Source organism: Schistocerca americana, chromosome 9, assembly GCF_021461395.2.
Source record: "Schistocerca americana isolate TAMUIC-IGC-003095 chromosome 9, iqSchAmer2.1, whole genome shotgun sequence".
NCBI classification, from domain to species: Eukaryota; Metazoa; Arthropoda; class Insecta; order Orthoptera; family Acrididae; genus Schistocerca; species Schistocerca americana.
Genome location: NC_060127.1, coordinates 198436493 through 198456830, shown reverse-complemented (window position 1 = coordinate 198456830; position 20338 = coordinate 198436493). Strand labels below are relative to the sequence as shown.

The window sequence follows — 20338 nt, the reverse complement described above, 5'->3', positions numbered from 1 at the left end:
TAAAGAATCAGCTATTTGGTTGTAAACACTGCTAAATGGGACTGTTAGTGCATTAAATTTGAGGCCAATTAATTGGTATCTTAATCGATAAGTTTATATCAAACACTTTTTTACTAACTAGGACCATACTTCACACTGAAGTCGGTGATAGGTGGTAAACACCCATTTGCAATTAATTCCCAAATGGCTACTTTGTGGACCCCCATTTAGAGGAAAATTTCTGCTTCTATTATTGGATACTTTCACTTGTACCAGTTTTTACAGTTAATTATGATACCAACCAAATTTTGTACACACACTACTTGCTATCTGAGAAGCAGCACTGCAGAAGTTAGAACCTCGTAGCTCCCAGAGGAGCAGATATACAGATGTAAAGAGTTTTTGAATCCCTCAGATGTAGGCTGTCAAGCATAACAAGTATGTTCTGCAGTTAGTATCGTCATGCATTGCAGGAGCTACACTTACAGATGGACAAGGCTTAGGAAAGAGATGGGGATGAGATGGACAGAGAAACTGGGGGTTGGGGGCGGGGGGGGGGGGGGGGGGGAATTCACAGAGAGACGGTAGTAGCTGATGGACATAAGGAGAGGGGTACGAGGATATGGAGAAGCAGAGAGAGTAGGGAGTAGGAGATGGACAGGTTAAGGTGAGAGGATGAGGAGGACAGAGAGAGGTTAGGGAGAAGGAGATGGACAGATTAAAGTGGGAGGAAGACGTGGATAGAGAGAGGGGAAGGACGAAATGTGTGGAATATATGTGCAGAACACATACTAGGGTGAAGTCGTGGATAAAAGGCTAGAATACATTTACAGCGTCCTACCCTAGCCAAAACTTCACTCAGGAGCTCTAAGTATGTATGGCGAATGACTTGTCTCACTAGTGATAATAATTTATATATGCAAACTTTTCTCATGAATCAGTCTACCTATTAGTGGAAACCACGTTAAAATCCCTGTCCTAGTATTGGCAGTACTAGCAGTGGAGGGTATATAAAGTATGCTGGGGGGTGGGGGGGGGGGGGGGGGCAATGCAGTCGTTGTCGTAGTGCAGAACTCGAAAAGGGCGCAATCACTGTTTTCGGGCCAAGGGTGGAAGCATTTCCGAAACGGATAAATTAGTGAACTGTTCACATGCTGCTGTGGTTAAGTACATGGTGCATGGAAAAATGGTGCTATCCATATTGGGTACTCTGACAACTGTGGTGCACCAAGGGCCACAGATGATGGAGCTGAATGATGACTGAGGAGACATGTATGGGGGAACAGGCGTTCAACTGTTGAGCAGCTGACCACCAGATCAACCAAGGGTTTGCCAACAGTGCCTGCTCAAGGGCTGTTCAGTGAACTTTGCTGTGTGTAGACCTCAGCAGCGTGCACCTGGCTAACGCACCAATGCTGACTGGTGTTCACTGGAGATGGAGGCTGGAATTTGCACGCCAGTGCCACAAATGGACGACCGCTGAGTGGCGACAGGCGGCTTTTCCAGATAAATTACGTTTAATTTTCCATTGGATAGATGGCCATTGTATGTAAGACGTGAAATCTGAAAGAAAACAAGGAGGGAGCATTAGGATCTGGAAAATGTTTTCGTTACATTATGTGAGTGACATCGTCATTCTGAAAGGCTCAACAGAAGAATGCCTCCATCATTGGGGACCATATCCACCAATACATACCATTTGTTTTTTCTCGACACGATGGCACTACCAGCAGGACAATGCTAAGTTTCACTCAGCTCACGGTGTACATGTGTGGTTCGAAGAGTCCCAGGATGAATTTACCATACTCACGTGTTCACCATACTTCCCAAGCACAATTGAGAATCTTAGGGACCACCTTAGAAGGGCTGTTCACGCTACGGATCTCAACTGAGAAACTTACCGCAAATGACCACGCCACTTGAGTCTGCATGGCTCCGCATCCCTGTCGGTGCGTCCCACAACCACACTGGCTCTCCTCCTACCATGTCTCACGACAGTCCATTCTGAAAAATGCTGCTTTTCGGACTTTCGATGGGTGGTCATATTAACGTAGTGGACAGTGTTTAATAGGTTGTGGAAACAATAATTTTGTGTCGCACATTGACTTGGTGCATGTATTTTAATAGGATGCCATTTTGGCGACCTGTGTGTCCTCGAACGTCCACAGTTATCTAATCAGGAAAAGGGGACTTGCATGTTGAGTGGAATCTTAACCATATATTGATCCTGGTAAATCTTTACATTATTGAGAGGTGAATGCTAGGTTAAAGGCAGGCTGAAGAGTCGATGCTTCTGACAGGTCTAAATGCCACAACCTTTTGGCAAGTGCTATACTACAAAACTACCCCGCCCAAAACAGATTCTGGTTAAGATTTGGTGCTCTCCCAGAGTTGTGGTGGCTGTTTACTTTGCTGCTTTTCCTGACAGATGCCGCCCCCTCTTTCACTGACCATCTGTAGCTCCCATCATTGAATTGAGAAGTCATTCCAAACGCCAAATAAATATGGAACAGAGAAAAATACATATACGCACACTTATCATTTAACATACGTAAATCACATCAACAAAGCCTTCTCATAATTGTATCTATTAGTGAAAATCGATTCCTGAGATTAGCCCAAAAATAAAGACAGAAAAACACAGCACAGCACTTTAATTTATCATAATAGAAACGTACTGTTTCTGCATTTATCTGCGTTGTGTTTGGTCAAGGGGACAATGAGTTTATGTAGTGGCTATTTCAAAGTAGTTTTCAAATCTATCGTTGTTAAATACGTTGGAAGGGTCAAAGCTATCAGCACGTACACAATGTAACAATTTTTTTCACCAAATGCTACTTCTCTATACATGCAATTCATGTTTATATTTATTCAACTTGGCTGACTTGAGTACAATAGTGCTAGAAGTGAAAACACTGCTATAATATTAACGGAATAATTGAATTCTGTCTTATAGATAAGCAAAGCAAATGGTGAAGTTTGATCAAGGGAATGTGAATATTTAAGATTTCGCCTAATACTCGTCTGTGAAAAGTAATTTATGTTGTAATTTATGCATATTAATTAAAATATGGTGTTGTAAGGGAAATTAGATATCTCAGTCGAGTTATTTCGACCTTCTACTTTGACTGAGGTAAATTATTTCAATAAACTCTTTCTGAAAGCGTCTGATCCAAATTGTGCAATACTATCGAATCATAGGTTTGGTGCAGTCATGCCAACTAACTTGTTGTGCATAGAATTATTACTGCTATCACTTTGTGGGTAAGTTGTATTTCTATTAATAGATTATAGCAACTTTGTCTACTTTCTAGAAGACAATTAAAATCGAAATTCTGGATCACATGTTGATAATCTCATGTGCATATATAGTGTAGGCAAACTGAAACTGGCCCAGAAAATATTTCATGCGCTTTATATAGATGACCCAAGTACATTGTCTGCCCCAGATACGAATGATGGGAGCTGAGTTGTGTATCTCAAGGTGCATGAAATATTTTATGTCCCACTTTTAGTTTTCCCATACGTTATATATAAAAATATTTGTACATAAGGAACAAGAAATTGGAAGGAATTTTGTTTTGATGTCAGAAGTTTATGTTATATTACGTCAGAACCAGATTGTGATATTTACAAAGTTCGGTATCTTGATTTTATAGTTTCTGGAATAATCGAAATGCCGCATTAAAAAGAATTTAAACTTTTGAAAATGTCTGAAATTAACTTATTAATTTTAATCATCTACAGGTACTTGTAGACGACGATAACCGTGATAACTCCGACATTTTCTTTGAGCTGATGAAGCAGATGCACACTGACCGCCGCCTGGTGATTGCATCAATGACAGAAAATAGCTGCTTCATTGACACTTGCCAATCTTCGAACATCAGTGACGACAGCTGGAATGAGAGCTTGAATATGAAGGTCAGACTAAATGGGGACCACTACGAATGCCACCTGAGTGACCTTATGGGAGATGCTGACACCCTCAAAGCAGTGGTGGATGGGAATCCCGCACTGTTGTTGGCCCTGGCACAGTTGTCTCAGCCTCTGCGGATGGGCCAGGAGTTGGAGCCACTGCCGTCAGACTATTCTCCAACGAAACTGGTGGAGCGACGTCTTGTGGCGACCGAGTTCTTCTCGTCTGTGGGGCAACAGGATGTGTGCATCACCGACAGTGCATCCTACAGACTGCTGTCGCACGAAATTGGTGGACATACAGTGTCGAGTGTGGCACATGTGGGCAGTGTGTTCACTTCATCAGAAATAGAGTGGCCCCTGTTTGCGTTAACTGACAACCTGGAGATGTCTGTTATTCGAGAAATCTGTAGAAAACAGACCAACTGGAGTATTTATGTGTTACAATTTGCTGATGATGGGTGGGAGATTCTCTACTTTCGAGGGAACCCCCGTAAGATTAGAGACTATGTAAGAGAGAAGGAGAGAGAGCAGCTTGAAGTATTAGATGCCGCCAGTAATACAGTAATTGTGGAGGGGAGGCCTGGTGTGGGAAAGTCGACGATGCTGTCCCATGTGGGGAAGCAGTTAAAAGATAGGGATTCTGCCTGCTGGTTATTGAGAGTTAATTTGTTGAACTTTTACACAGTTTTTGATCACTGTGACTGTGGTACAATAGCCCTAGAAGACATCTTACAGCAATCTGTCTTTAATAAGGGCGATGAGGGCAGGCTGGAGTACGCACTGCTTCACCACAGCCTGCTGGAGTCACCGCGAGTCGTCTGTCTCGTGGACGGCTTCGACGAGGTGTGCCCAGATTACGCCGACAAATGCCTCGAGGTGTTGTCTCTGCTGACGCCACATCGGGGGAAGCTCCTGGTGACGACGAGACCAGCGCCAGTGACACAATTGGAGACACAGATGGGTGTGCTGGCCCACGCACTGCGGCCTTTCAGTGATCCAGAGCTACAGGAGTTCTTCACTCTTCACAGTTGGAGGCGAAACGTCCCGTCCATTAACGGTCTCAAAAAGAGTGTGAGGGATCTCCTGAGAATTCCACTCTTCGCCAAAATGTATGTGAATCTGTCAGGGGAAAGAGCAGCAATATACGATATTGTGACGCTGTACGAGGATTTCTTCCGAAATAAATTCAGGAGGCTTTACGAGGAAAAGTGGGGTGACAACATGTCTGCTCCCGGCAAGAGGAAAGAGATCGAGGCGGCGAGGAAGAGGCACGAAGATCAGCTGATGCTCCTCGCAGTGTCGGCTCTGGTGCACAGTGCAGACGAACCACTGGGTCCGTCACTCGACAGTGACATCTTCGTAAAAGCTGGAATCGTGTACGAGTTCACTGACAGTAAACCCGTGTTCCTGCACAGGACGTTCGCCGAACACTTCCTCGCTAAGTGGTGCTTCGTCGGGTTTCGAGAGCCGAGCTGTGCGACGGTGTACCGGGAAGCGTACGTGGACGGGAGCCTCGAGTTCTTCCTGGAATCCTTCGACCGCAGGGCAGCGAGAGGGCGGCCGCTGCTGCTGGCCGTGCTGGACGGTGACGAGGGGGAGGTCGGGGCGCTGCTGGCGGCGGGCGCCGACACACCCGGGGAGGCGGACGCGTGCGGGCGCGGCGCGCTGCACCTGGCGGCGGCCCACGGGGCGGGCTCCTCGCTGCTGCTGCTGCGGCTGTGCAGGCGTCCGCAGGAGGGGGCCATGTCTGCCGAGGACGCCCTGCTGCGGTGGACGCCGCTGCGCTACGCCGCGGAGGGCCGCCGCTGGGCTGCGGTGAAGGCGCTGCTGGAGGCCGGCGACGACGTCAGCCACCTCGGCGACTTCCGAGGGGGCTCGCAGGACCCCGCGCTGCTGCGGTCGGTGTTCGACCGGGGCGGCTACCGAGCCCTGTTCCGGCACGTCCTCCGAGAGTGTCAGGGAGCTCGGGTAACTCAGTGGTGCACTGCTGGAGAAGGCCGCATTTCTGCACAAATACAGGTAAATTAAAACAGCATTATAGTTACATTACAGTTGCAACATGAACATACACTACTGGCCATTAAAATTGCTACACCAAGAAGAAATGCAGATGATAAACGGGTATTCATTGGACAAATATATTATACTAGAACTGACATGTGATTACATTTTCACGCAATCTGGGTACATAGATCCTGAGAAATCAGCACCCAGAACAACCACCTCTGGCCGTAATAACGACCTTGATATGCCTGGGCATTGAGTCAAGCAGAACTTGGATGGCGTGTTCAGGTACAGCTACCCATGCAGCTTCAACACGATACCACAGTTCATCAAGAGTAGTGACTGGCGTATTGTGACGAGCCAGTTGCTCGGCCACCAGACGTTTTCAGTTGGTGAGAGATCTGGGTGATGTACCTGTGGTCTAGGGGTAGCGTCTTTGATTCATAATCAAAACGTCTTCGGTCCCGGGTTCGATCCCTGACACTGCCTAAATTTTGATAAATAATCAGCATTGGCAGCCAAAGACTTCCGGCATAAGAAGTCAGCCTCATTCTGCCAACGGCCTTGTCAAAGAGGGTGGAGGAGCGGATAGAGGTTCAGGGCCCTCTCTTGTCCTAGGGGTGGGAAATTGCCCCTAAAGGCGGAAGAATCACCAATGAGGATGCAGAAGGCAATGGAAACCACTGCATTAAAGACACGTAACGTGTATCCACAGGACATGTGGCCTGTAATTGAAGAAGTGTCATGATGATCTCTCCATTGGCAAAAGATTCCGGAATAGTCACCCATTCGGATCTCCGGGAGGGGACTGCCAAGGGGGAGGTTACCATGAGAAAAAGATTGAATAATCAACGGAAGGATAACGTTCTACGAGTCGGGGCGTGGAATGTCAGAAGCTTGAATGTGGTAGGGAAACTAGAAAATCTGAAAAGGGAAATGCAAAGGCTCAATCTAGATATAGTAGGGGTCAGTGAAGTGAAGTGGAAGGAAGACTAGGATTTCTGGTCAGATGAGTATTGGGTAATATCAACAGCAGCAGAAAATGGTATAACAGGTGTAGGATTCGTTATGAATAGGAAGGTAGGGCAGAGGGTGTGTTACTGTGAACAGTTCAGTGATCGGGTTGTTGTAATCAGAATCGACAGCAGACCAACACCAACAACGATAGTTCAGGTATACATGCCGACGTCGCAAGCTGTAAACATCTCCCAGACTGTGGCTAAGCCATGTCTCCGCAATATCCTTTCTTTCAGGAATGCTAGTTCTGCAAGGTTCGCAGGAGAGCTTCTGTAAAGTTTGGAAGGTAGGAGACGAGGTACTGGCAGAAGTAAAGCTGTGAGTACCGGACGTGAGTCGTGCTTCAGTAGCTCAGTTGCAGAGCACTTGCCCGCGAAAGGCAAAGGTCCCGAGTTCGAGTCTCGGTCGGGCACACAGTTTTAATCTGCCAGGAAGTTTCATATCAGCGCACACTCCACTGCAGAGTGAAAATATCATTCTGGAAACATCCCCCAGGCTGTGGCTAAGCCATGTCTCCGCAATATCCTTTCTTTCAGGAGTGCTAGTTCTGCAAGGTTCGCAGGAGAACTTCTGTAAAGTTTGGAAGGTAGGAGACGAGGTACTGGCAGAAGTAAAGCTGTGAGTATCGGACGTGAGTCGTGCTTCGGTAGCTCAGTTGGTAGAGCACTTGCCCGTGAAAGGCAAAGGTCCCGAGTTCGAGTCTTGGTCGGGCACACAGTTCTAATCTGCCAGGAAGTTTCACATCAGCGCACACTCCGCTGCAGAGTGAAAATCTGATTCTGGAAACATCCCCCAGGCTGTGGCTAAACCCTGTCTCCGCAATATCCTTTCTTTCAGGAGTGCTGGTTCTGCAAGGTTCGCAGGAGAGCTTCTGTAAAGTTTGGAAGGTAGGAGACGAGGTACTGGCAGAAGTAAAGCTGTGAGTACCGGGCGTGAGTCGTGCTTGGGTAGCTCAGTTGGTAGAGCACTTGCCCGCGTAAGGCAAAGGTCCCGAGTTTGAGTCTCGGTTGGGCACACAGTTTTAATCTGCCGGGAAGTTTCATATCAGCGCACACTCCGCTGCAGAGTGAAAATCTCATTCTGAAGATGAACAGATAGAGAAAGTGTATGAGGATATTGAAAGGGTAATGCAGTATGTAAAGGGGGACGAAAATCTAACAGTCATGGGCGACTGGAATGCAGTTGTAGGGGAAGGAGTAGAAGAAAAGGTTACAGGAGAATATGGGCTTGGGACAAAGAATGAAAGAGGAGAAAGACTAATTGAGTTCTGTAACAAGTTTCAGCTAGTAATAGCGAATACCCTGTTCAAGAATCACAAGAGGAGTAGGTATAATTGGAAAAGGCCGGGAGGTACGAGAAGATTTCAATTAGATTACATCATGCTCAGACAGAGATTCCGAAATCAGATAGTGGACTGTAAGGCGTACCCAGGAGCAGATATAGACTCAGATCACAATATAGTAGTGATGAAGAGTAGGCTGAAGTTCAAGACATTAGTCAGGAAGAATCAATACGCAAAGAAGTGGGATACGGAAGTACTAAGGAATGACGAGATACGTTTGAAGTTCTCTAACGCTATAGATACAGCAATAAGGAATAGCGCAGTAGGCAGTACAGTTGAAGAGGAATGGACATCTCTAAAAAGGGCCATCACAGAAGTTGGGAAGGAAAACATAGGTACAAAGAAGGTAGCTGCGAAGAAACCATGGGTAACAGAAGAAATACTTCAGTTGATTGATGAAAGGAGGAAGTACGAACATGTTCCGGGAAAATCAGGAATACAGAAATACAAGTCGCTGAGGAATGAAATAAATAGGAAGTGCAGGGAAGCTAAGACGAAATGGCTGCAGGAAAAATGTGAAGACATAGAAAAAGATATGATTGTCGGAAGGACAGACTCAGCATACAGGAAAGTCAAAACAACCTTTGGTGACATTAAAAGAAACGGTGGTAACATTAAGAGCGCAACGGGAATTCCACTGTTAAATGCAGAGGAGAGAGCAGATAGGTGGAAAGAATACATTGAAAGCCTCTATGAGGGTGAAGATGTGTCTGATGTGATAGAAGAACAAACAGAATTATCGCACAATCAGCTTAACAGCTCATGCATCGAAGCTGCTTACAAGAATAATATACAGAAGAATGGAAAAGAAAATTGAGAATGCGCTAGGTGACGATCAGTTTGGCTTTAGTAAAAGTAAAGGGACGAGAGAGGCAATTCTGACGTTATGGCTAATAATGGAAGCAAGGCTAAAGAAAAATCAAGACACTTTCATAGGATTTGTCGACCTGGAAAAAGCGTTCGACAATATAAAATGGTGCAAGCTGTTCGAGATTCTGAAAAAAGTAGGGGTAAGCTATAGGGAGAGACGGGTCATATACAATATGTACAACAACCAAGAGGGAATAATAAGAGTGGACGATCAAGAACGAAGTGCTCGTATTAAGAAGGGTGTAAGACAAGGCTGTAGCCTTTCGCCCCTACTCTTCAATCTGTACATCGAGGAAGCAATGATGGAAATAAAAGAAAGGTTCAGGAGTGGAATTAAAATACAAGGTGAAAGGATATCAATGATACGATTCGCTGATGACATTGCTATCATGAGTGAAAGTGAAAAAGAATTAAATGATCTGCTGAACGGAATGAACAGTCTAATGAGTACACAGTATGGTTTGAGAGTAAATCGGAGAAAGACGAAGGTAATGAGAAGTAGTAGAAATGAGAACAGCGAGAAACTTAACATCAGGATTGATGGTCACGAAGTCAATGAAGTTAAGGAATTCTGCTACCTAGGCAGTAAAATAACCAATGACGGACGGAGCAAGGAGGACATCAAAAGCAGACTCGCTATGGCAAAAAAGGCATTTCTGGCCAAGAGAAGTCTACTAATATCAAATACCGGCCTTAATTTGAGGAAGAAACTTCTGAGGATGTACGTCTGGAGTACAGCATTGTATGGTAGTGAAACATGGACTGTGGGAAAACCGGAACAGAAGAGAATCGAAGCGTTTGAGATGTGGTGCTATAGACGAATGTTGAAAATTAGGTGGACTGATAAGGTAAGGAATGAGGAGGTTCTACGCAGAATCGGAGAGGAAAGGAATATGTGGAAAACACTGATAAGGAGAAGGGACAGGATGATAGGACATCTGCTAAGACATGAGGGAATGACTTTCATGGTACTAGAGGGAGCTTTAGAGGGCAAAAACTGTAGAGGAAGACAGAGATTGGAATACGTCAAGCAAATAATTGAGGACGTAGGTTGCAAGTGCGACTCTGAGATGAAGAGGTTAGCACAGGAAAGGAATTCGTGGCGGGCCGCATCAAACCAGTCAGTAGATTGATGACCAAAAAAAAAAAAAAAAAGAGAGAGATCTGGAGAATGTCCAGGCCAGGGCAGCAGACGAATATTTTCTGTACCCAGAGAGGCCCGTACAGGACCTGCAACATGCGATCGTGCATTATCCTGCTGAAATGTAGGGTTTCGCAGGGATCGAATGAAGGGTAGAGCCACGGGTCGTAACACATCTGAAATGTAACGTCCACTGTTCAAAGTGCCGTCAATGCGAACAAGAGGTGACCGAGACGTGTAACCAATGGCACCCGACACCATCACGCCGGGTGATACGCCAGTATGGCGATGACGAATACACGCTTCCAACGTGCGTTCACCGCGATGTCGGCAAACACGGATGCGACCATCATGATGCTGGAAACAGAACCTGGATTCATCCGAAAAAATGACGTGTTGTCATTCGTGCACTCAAGTTCGTTGTTGAGTATACCATTACACGCGCTCCTGTCTGTTATGCAGCGTCAAGGGTAACCGCAGCCACGGTCTCCGAGCTGATAGTCCATGCTGCTGCAAACGTCGTCGAATTTATCGTGCAGATGGTTGTTGTCTTGCAAACGTCCCCACATGTTGCCTCAGGGATCGAGACGTGGCTGCAAGATCCGTTACAGCCATGAGGATAAGATGCCTGTCATCTCGACTGCTAGTGATACGAGGCAGTTGGGATCTAGCAGTGCTTTCCATATTACCCTCCTGAACCCACCGATTCCATATTCTGCTAACAGTCATCGGATCTCGACCGACGCGAGCAGCAATGTCGCGATACGATAACCCGTAATCGCGATAGGCTTCAATCCGACCTTTATCAAAGTCGGAAACGTGATGGTACCCGTTTCTCCTCCTTACACGAGGCATCACAACAACGTTTCACCAGGCAACGCCGGTCAATTGCTGTTTGTGTATGAGAAATCGGTTGGAAACGTTGCTCATGTCAGCACGTTGTTGGTGTCACCACTGGTGCCAACCTTGTGTGAATGCTCTGAAAAGCTAATCATTTGCATATCACAGTATCTTTTTCCTGACGGTTAAATTTCGCGTCTGTAGCACGTCATCTTCGTGGTGTAGCAATTTTAGTGGCCAGTAGTGTATTTTTAGGTGATATACGATGATTTTCTTTCCCTTAGGGAGTGGATAACCATTGTTTAAGCTTATCTTGATGGTACTGGGCCCTGCAGAAACTATTACAATTTTGTTATAGGCCCAACAGTAACACTACAGAGAGAATGTGAAAGATGAGAGTAGTAATTGATGAGTAACAGAATGTCATTTTATGACACAATAACTGAAGTCAGTTTTTTTTATCTATTTATTTTAAAATTACATACGTTAGACGGCCACCATATCCTGTGACGCAGTGACAGAGTCGATGAGTGGAGCTATGCACTACTTTCAGCAGGTTTTCCTGTAGAACTGCCTAAACCTCTTCAAGGTGGATTCCCATCAGAATCTCTAATTTGGAGGCTTGTGGTGCTAACATTTGGCACTCGATGTGCCCCGACAGAAAGAAATTGCAAGCGCCCAGATCGGGAGACCTGGCTGGCCACGGTATATGTCCGAAGCGCGAGACGGCCCTGCCTGCGAACGCCGTGTACACCGGTCGCATCACATCTGCCGCCGTCGTCGCAGTTTCCACGTCTCGCTAGAAATAAACTGATACCAAATCAACGCCTGCCTCTGCATTTCGGCAGTCAAAAAAGTCGTCAGGACGCATCTGCAACGTTCCGAATTGACTGTCATTAAAAAAAGACTTTTTCGTGGAGTTCCTGTGGACGGACATTACTCCATTACCGCTCGGTGTGGTTGTTGATATGGCCTGTCATTTCAAAGTGTGCCTCATCCGACATAATCAGGTTGGGGAGAAAGTCCCTATTCTCGTCCAAGATCCGTACTGTGTTACGCTCAAGCACCTTGCACCTTATGTTGCAATTCGGCAACGGTGGATGCTGCCTCAGGAGATCGAGCAAGTTCTCAGTTGTCCATGTCCCAATTTGCTGGCAAGCGCTGCTGTTCCACACTGTGAAGGCCACACTGCGTCGCATTAGCCGCGTCTCGATGTGCGTCGTCGTGCTGACGAAGCTCGTCAGCTGCCTGTGGGAGGGCGTGACGGTAAGGCTGACATAACAGCCTGCGCACTGCGGCGCGGACGGGCTGCTTCGTCCTGCACGAACGCCAAATGTAACTACGAGTTCTGTCTGATGACACGAAGTCCGTAATGCGACATTTGTGTAGTGGGCGAATGCATTCCGCAATGGGCCGCTCAACATGTCAGAGGTCTATATGGTGTCACACCAGAACAAACTTTTAATATGTGTAGATGCAAGTTTGCGAGACAAAACGCTGTGAGCCAGATGTGTTTTCTATGAATCTATGGATGTGGGGGCATCAGCATTTTGCCACACGTTCTCTCTGCCAATGCGTCACATATTAGTTAAAGGTTCCATTCGGTTGCTGCATAAGTTCGTAGCGTTTTTCCATAAGTTCTATAAACATCACAAGCATTAAAAATACACATAACTGACACTTTATTCATCAATGATATATTCTCCCTCATTATTTACAGCAGTCTACCAGTGCTGGAGTAACTTTTCGATTCCGCGACCGTAGAAACCACGTAGTTTTGAGCCGAAGAACTCGTCGACCCATGTTCTTAGTGTACTTTCATCCGGAAAAGAAGTTCCTTAAAGGTTGTTCTATAGAGAGCGGAGAAACTGAAAATCTGAGAGGGTAAGATGTGGTGAATGGCGCGGCTGCAACCCGACTCCTCTACAGTGTTTTTCGTCAGTCTAGCAAAATGTGGACGGGCGTTATCGCGGAACAGCATCACTTGAGGCAGTCTTCCTGATCGTTGTTCTCGGAGTGCGTCTGCAAGGCGTCTCAGCTGTTGACAAGTAAACGTCAGCAGTGGTGGTTACAGCTGCGGGAAGCAATTCACAGTGTGTACCACTGAGTCACTGTTCCACCAGATCCATAGCATCATCTCTTGTACGGGGAGTTGCCGCTTTGTTTCCACTCAGCCAGTTAATCTCTCCCCTACGTTAGCATAGAGACATCACGTATCGTCACCACTAACGATTCGGGATAGGAACAGTCGGTGTTGTTCACGAGCCAATAGGTGATCAGCAAGTAGAGATGCGCATATCGCCATCCACTGATTTTTGTGATTCTGCCTTAGATCATGCGGTACCCATATACCCAGTTTTTGAACACTTCTCATTGCATTCAAACGTCGCACGATCGCGGGATGATCTCAGTTCGTCTCATTTGCCTATTCTCGAGTACGCTGACGCGGATCATTGTGGATTTTAACGACCATCATCAAACTCCAGAGATCTTCCTGAAAGTGGAGAACAAGTAATACTAAAAGAATCCTTGTTGAAACGAGAAAACCATTTTCTTGCCGTGATCTGCCCAATGGCGTTATCCTCATACACGGTGCAAATGTTTCTGTCTGCCTCCGCTGCTGTCGCCCCTCCATTGAACTCAAACAGTAAAATACGTCGCAATGTTCCCATTTCTACAACTTGCACTGGAGTTCTTTGCGTCCACAGCTCCACTCGAATGACCAAATGACAATATGCAAACTTAAATAGCAATAGCCATCTACAAATAAAAAATGCCAATCAATAAATAAATCCATAGCAACCGGAATACCAATATGCAAAACAAAAACGCCACGATCTTATGCATCAACCTAACACATCTACATCTACATACATAATACACACACAACCAGGTGGCGAGTAGCGGAGGGTGCCTTGTACCACTACATGTCAGTTCCTTTCCTGTTACACTCGCAAATAAAGCGAGGGAAAAACGAGTGTCTACATGCCTCCTTACAAGCCCTAATCTCTTTTATCTCCTCTTCGTGGTCCTTACGCCATGCGGAACATAGGTTGGTGGCAGTAGAACTGCTCTGCAGTCAGCCTTAGATGCGGATTCTCTGAATTTTTGCAGCAGCGCTCCTCGAACAGAACGTCGCCCACCATTCCCATTTGAGTTTCCGACGCATCTTTGTAATACTTTCGCGTTGTTAGAACCTTCCGGTAAGAAATCCAGCAGCCCCCCTGTGAATTGCTCCGATGACTTCCTTATGTGCGCATTCCAAACACTGGAACAGTAGTCTACCCAAATGTGGGTCGCACCAGTGTCTTATACGTGGTCTTCTTTACTGATGAACCACACTTCCCTAAAATTCTCCCAATAAACCGAAGTCGACCATCCGCCTTCCCTACTACAATCCTTGCGTTCTAATTTCATTTCATGTTGTTTTGCAGCGTTATTCGTGTGCCAAGTACCACAACATACATTTCTCTACACTCAGCGCTAGCTGTCGTTCATCACACTACCTACAGATTTTCTCCAGTTCACGTTGTGTGCTCCTACAGTCACTCAGAGACGACGTGTTACAGCGTCTTCAGCAAACAGCCGCAGATTCCTGCTTATTCTGTCTACCGGATCATTTGCATTATGTCATGAGAAGTATCTGGTCGTCCCCAAAAAACATACGTCTTCCATATTAGGTGCATTGTGCTGTCACCTCCTGCAAGATACTCTATATCAGCGACCTCAGTAGTGATTAGGCATCGTGAGAGAGCAGAATGGAGCCCTCCACGGAACTCACGGACTTCGAACGTGGTCAGGTGATTAGGTGTCACTTGTGTCATACGCCTGTACGAGAGATTTCCACACTCCTAAACTTCCCTAGGTCCACTGATTCCGATGTGATAGTGAAGTGGAAACGTGAAGGGCCACGTACAGCACAAACCGTACAGGCCGACCTCGTCTGTTGACTGACAGAGACCGCCGACAGTTGAAGAGGATCGTAATGTGCAATAGGCAGACATCTATCCTGACCATCACACAGGAATTCCAAAATGCATCTGGGTCCACTGCAAGTACTATGACAGTTAGGAGGGAGGTGAGAAAACTTGGATTTCACGGTCACCGGCTGCTCATAAGCCACTCATGTGTCAAACGTGGCCTCACTTGGTGTAAGGAGCGTAAAAATTGGACGATTGAACAGTGGAAAAACATTGTGTGCAGTGACGAATCACGGTACACCACGTGGCGATCCAGTAGCAGAGTGTGGGTATGGCGAATGCTCAGTGAACGTCATCTGCCAGCGTATGTAGTGCCAAAAGTCAAATTCGGAGATGGTGGTGTTATGGTGTGGTCGTGTTTTTCATGGAAGGGGCTTGCACCCCTTGTTGTTTTGCGTGACACTATCGCAGCACAGGCCTACATTTATGTTTTAAGCACCTTCTTGCTTCCCACTGTTGAAGAGCCATTCGGGGGTGGCGATTGCAACTTTCAACACGATCGAGCACCTGTTCATAATGCACGGCCTGTGGCGGTGTGGTTATACGATAATAACATCCCTGTAATGGACTGGCCTGCACGGAGTCCTGACCTGAATCAAATAGAACACATTTGGGATGTTTTGGTACGCCGATTTCGTGACAGGACTCACCGACCGACATCGATACTTCTCCTTAGTGCAGCACTCCGTGAAGAATAGGCTGTCATTTCCCAAGAAACCTTGCAGCATCTGATTGATCGCATTACTGCGAGCTTGGAAACTGTCATCAAGGCTAAGGGTGGACCAACACCATACTGAATTCCAGCATTACCGATGGAGGGCGCCGAAAATAACAACGGTCCCGTTACACTTCCCTGGGCACTCCTGGCAACCCCCTTGTCTCGGATGAACATTCGCCGTCGAGGACAATACGCTGGGCTCTATTACTTACGACGTCTCCGAGCTACTCATAAATCTGGGAACCTCTTCCGCATGCCCGTAACTTCGTTAACAGGTGGCAGCGCGCCACCATGTCAAATACTTGTCGGAAATCTGTTGCCCTACATCCATGGTTCACAGGACATGTGACAATAGGGCAAGCTGAGTTTCGGACGAGCGATACTTTCTAAAACCGTGCTAGTTTGTGGACAGAAGGATTTTCCTCTCGAGAAAATTTATTATATTCGAACTCAGAATATGTTCAAGGATTCTGCAGCAAGCCGATGTTAAAGATATTGATCTGTAATTTAGCAGGTCTGTTCTAACGTTTTATGTACAGGAGTCACGTGCGCTTTTTTCCAATCGCTTGGGACTTGTAGCTGGGCGAGAGGCTCGTAATAAATGCAGGGCTCTGTCAGGACCTGGCGACCCATTTGCTTTCAACTCTTTCAGTTATTTCTCTACACCAGGGATGCTGATTTCTATGTTGTACACACGGGATCTGTGTGATCATCAAACGACGGTACGTTTGCGTGATTTTCCTAAACGAACGATTTCTTAAATGCGAAATTTAAAACTTAAGCTTTACTTTTGCTATCATCTACTGCCGCACCAAACTGGTCAACCAGTGATTGGCTAGAAGCCTTACACCCACTTAAGGATTTTGTGTAAGACCAGAATTTTGCTGGCCGGAGTGGCCGTGCGGTTCTAGGCGCTACAGTCTGGAGCCGAGCGACCACTACGGTCGCAGGTTTGAATCCTGCCTCGGGCATGGATGTGTATGTGATGTCCTTAGGTTAGTTAGATTTAATTAGTTGTAAGTTCTAGGCGAGTAATGACCTCTGAAGTTAAGTCGCATAGTGCTCAGAGCCATTTGAACCATTTTGAACCAGAATTTTCTCCAGATCTCGGGGTGATCTTTTGCTAAGGCATGTCGGTGGTAGTTGTAAATTTCGCGCATCGATCTTTCTATAGACGAAGTAACTTCTGCCTGTCGTCATCTTGCCGCTCTCTTTTGAACGGAGAGTGCAACAGTCTTTGCTTTCTCATCATTTTTCGAATTTCGTTATAAACTACGCTGGGTATTTTGCGTCCTTAATCCACTTTCTCGGCACATAGTGCTCCAGAGCACGTCCATCGCACTGGAACTGAATGACGTTAATGCATTGTCCAAGTGGTATGCTAAGAACTGTGTACCTACCCTTCCTAGCAAAAATATTCTCCTAGCCTTGTTGATTAATTTACAAACTTTAGTAACCGAAATCGCTATGTTGACATCGTGGTCAACTATCCGTGTGTCTGTAGTGATGCTGTCGATTAGTGTCTGTAGTGATGCTGTCGATTAGATCAAGCCGCCTCTTTGCAGATGCAACGTCTGAAATGTTTCCACTGGATGTGAGGTGTTGAAATAGTTGCTCAAGACAGTATTCCGAAAACGTGTTCAAAAGGATATCGGTAGACTGTCTGTATCCGTGGAATGAATCCGTAGACATTCCAGTCTACACTCGGTAGCTGAAAGTCGGCCTGGGCGATCTGGTTATTTCCGTGTTACTGCTCGTGCGCTTTCTGTCAATGGCTTTCAAAGCGTCACAGCGGAATCAGGTGGCCGGTAACAACGTACAACAAGGAGCGTGATTTCACCTAGACCTGTTATACGCGAGCTGATAGCTCCACTGTCACAAATTCGATCTCAGTAGAGACAGTATTTTTGTCAACTGCAGTGAACACACCCCCTCCTACGGTGTCTAATCCGTGTAAAGATTGCGTGTAGTGCAATCAACCAAGGAAAATTAGATGAAAAAGCATGTAGCCGCAAATTGTTGTACAGGGGAAGGATGAAGTGTCACGAACAACGGCGTTTAAAGGTAACTTTTTTACATCCTTATTGAATATCTCGAAAGCCGCGGATTATAGAGAAAAAATTTCCTGGTTCAAAATTAAACTATATTAAATTTTCTGCAAAAAAGTCTTCTTTATTTTTTCTGTATACCTTTATTGTTTGCAGGGGATGGCAAAACCGCATTTTAGTAAGAATTGTGTTTCAGTGGTGTAAAATTATTGTTATCTGTTAAATGAAGTAGGTTAACAACAAATGTGAAATGTGCGTAACGCATCTGACCGCAGTAGATCAGTGTTAAGTAATAAATTGCCTTCCGGGGGTGTAGAAGTGGGAGAGAAGGCAGGTGGAGATCCGGAGGGACGATGGTCCAGAGTGAGCAGGGGGCGGGTGACGGCCACAGCGTCGCGAGGAGCGGCTGCAGGCCGTCTGTCGCGCCGGCCCTGACCAGATATCCCTGGAGGTGTCTGTTTCCCACAGGGTGCATTAACACTTTATGAGGTACGAACAATACCAACACGAGAAGCGCATATGGACGGTACCTACGTAAATGTGTGCACACTGCTCGGACTCTGAGCCGTCCCGCGCGGCGGCAGCTTCTCCACCGCGAGAGCTGCCCTCTCTTCATTTCGTAGACGCACCCTGCCTCCGCAGCGTTTCCCGCCCACATCTCGTGCGTGAGCAGACAAAATAACTTCAATGATCTCGTGTCTGTATATTGGGTTTAATTTCACGTTACTACATCAGTAATTATTTGCAGCTATTAAGTAACCTTTTACACTGCATGGGACGGAAATCGGTAGATGTGATGTACATGTACAGTCGAGGAAATTGTAGCGGCGCTACCGTATAAGATGGTTTTACAGAGGTGTTCCAATTATTAGATTAAAAGAGTATTTTTTGATACTCTCAAGTTTTCTGGTATAAAAATAGGAGAGAGAAAGTGTAATAATTCATTTGTTTTAATGGTTTGATTGAAGCCACGAAATTTCCCTTCCGAGCAACTCACAGATCACTGAATTTTTCACAGTTGGTAACATTTGTCATTTTCCCTCCAAATCGTGTTGGTGTTAGTTGTCTGTTCATACTTTGAAACTGTGTTTACAGTAATGTTTTATGTTTCTGTCGTGTACTTCGTCTTGTTATTTATTCTATCAACTTCTTGCTACATTAACAAGACATTATATATCGTACCTTGTGAACTTGCATGTTTTTTAGCTCTAGGAACAAATCGTGGAGTTTCCAAAGAAAGTGAGGTTATGCGGACGACAAAAGATGTTTCACCTCAGATAGTTTCGGCTCTGGTACCTCTTCTTGCTGAAATCGTTATACACATCAAGACATTGCTGACAAAACTAGAATATCACAGAAAACTGTCAGCACAACCAAACTTTCAGTGCAGAAAGGTGGTGAATACAAGCTATACAGGAAAGGAAAATATCGACGTAAAATAAAAATCACTCCTACTTCAATACTTACAAACATGGCAACAGTGAACGGTAAACTTACTTCTACTGACATGAGCAGTCGGCTGACAGGTTTGGGTGTTGAACTTTCACGTGTGGCAGTGAGGATGACGCTCTTTGACTGTCGTTTAAAGGCATGCCGACCGAGGAAAAAACAGAAAACCAAAAGATTGGCGTGGGCTAAACTATTTTAGGAGTGCACAAGTGACAACTGGGCTAAGGTATGTGCAATGATGTTGTAAATTAAGTGGGTCTGATATCTAAAGTTAGGAGTTTTGACTTGAAATTGTGATGTTTCATTGATACTGAAAAAATGCACGTTTGAATTCTGGGACTGTTCAGGTCTCCTATGCTACTATTCCCAACTTTCCCAACTAGCAATTTCGTACACGTGCTTCAGGTATACTTCAGTGATGAATCTGTATTCACTGTGATGGAAGAAAGCAGCCAGTATGTTCCTCCCAGACCTGGAGAACAGTTCAAAGCTGAGTGTGTGCAGCAATGTGAGAGGCATCCAACTTCCGTTATAGTCTGGAGTGTGATGTTCGTGAAAGGTCATGGCAGATTACACATTGTTAACAATGAGGCAAGAACAATATAAAGAAATCCTTGAAAACAAACTTTTCCCCAAATAAAGGAGTGATTTCCTAATAAAGACGCCATTTTTATGCTTGCCACATAGCCAAAAGTGTTTCCAAGTACTTGGAAGAAAAGCAACTCGAAGTGTTGCCCTGGCAAGGGAATAGCCCTGATATGAACCCAACTGAAAATTTTTGGGGCTATTGTGAAACGGAGGATAAGGAAATTTGCAATAATCACCAAACAGATTTCATGGAGAAACTAGAGGAAATCTAGTACCGTGACAATGATATTACAATGTCATGTGAAAAGTTAATAAAAACTGTGCCAGACAGGATAAAAATGTTGATGGCATGCATACAAAGTATTGAATCTACGAATATAATATGTAGATGTAAATCTGTAATAAATGTAAAGCTTTGGAAGAAATTTCTGTATTCTCATA

The 20338-nt window shown here is 45.5% G+C and overlaps 1 protein-coding gene across 1 annotated transcript in view; it reads left to right on the top strand.

Annotated features, from left to right (window-relative positions):
- The window catches only part of LOC124550814, a 102884-nt gene that overhangs the window by 68522 nt on the left and 14024 nt on the right, over positions 1 to 20338 (top strand). Inside the window, exon 4 of the mRNA XM_047125540.1 lies at positions 3727 to 5919. Coding sequence (XP_046981496.1) covers positions 3727 to 5919 — 2193 coding nt within the window. The remainder of the gene's footprint in view (positions 1 to 3726; positions 5920 to 20338) is intronic.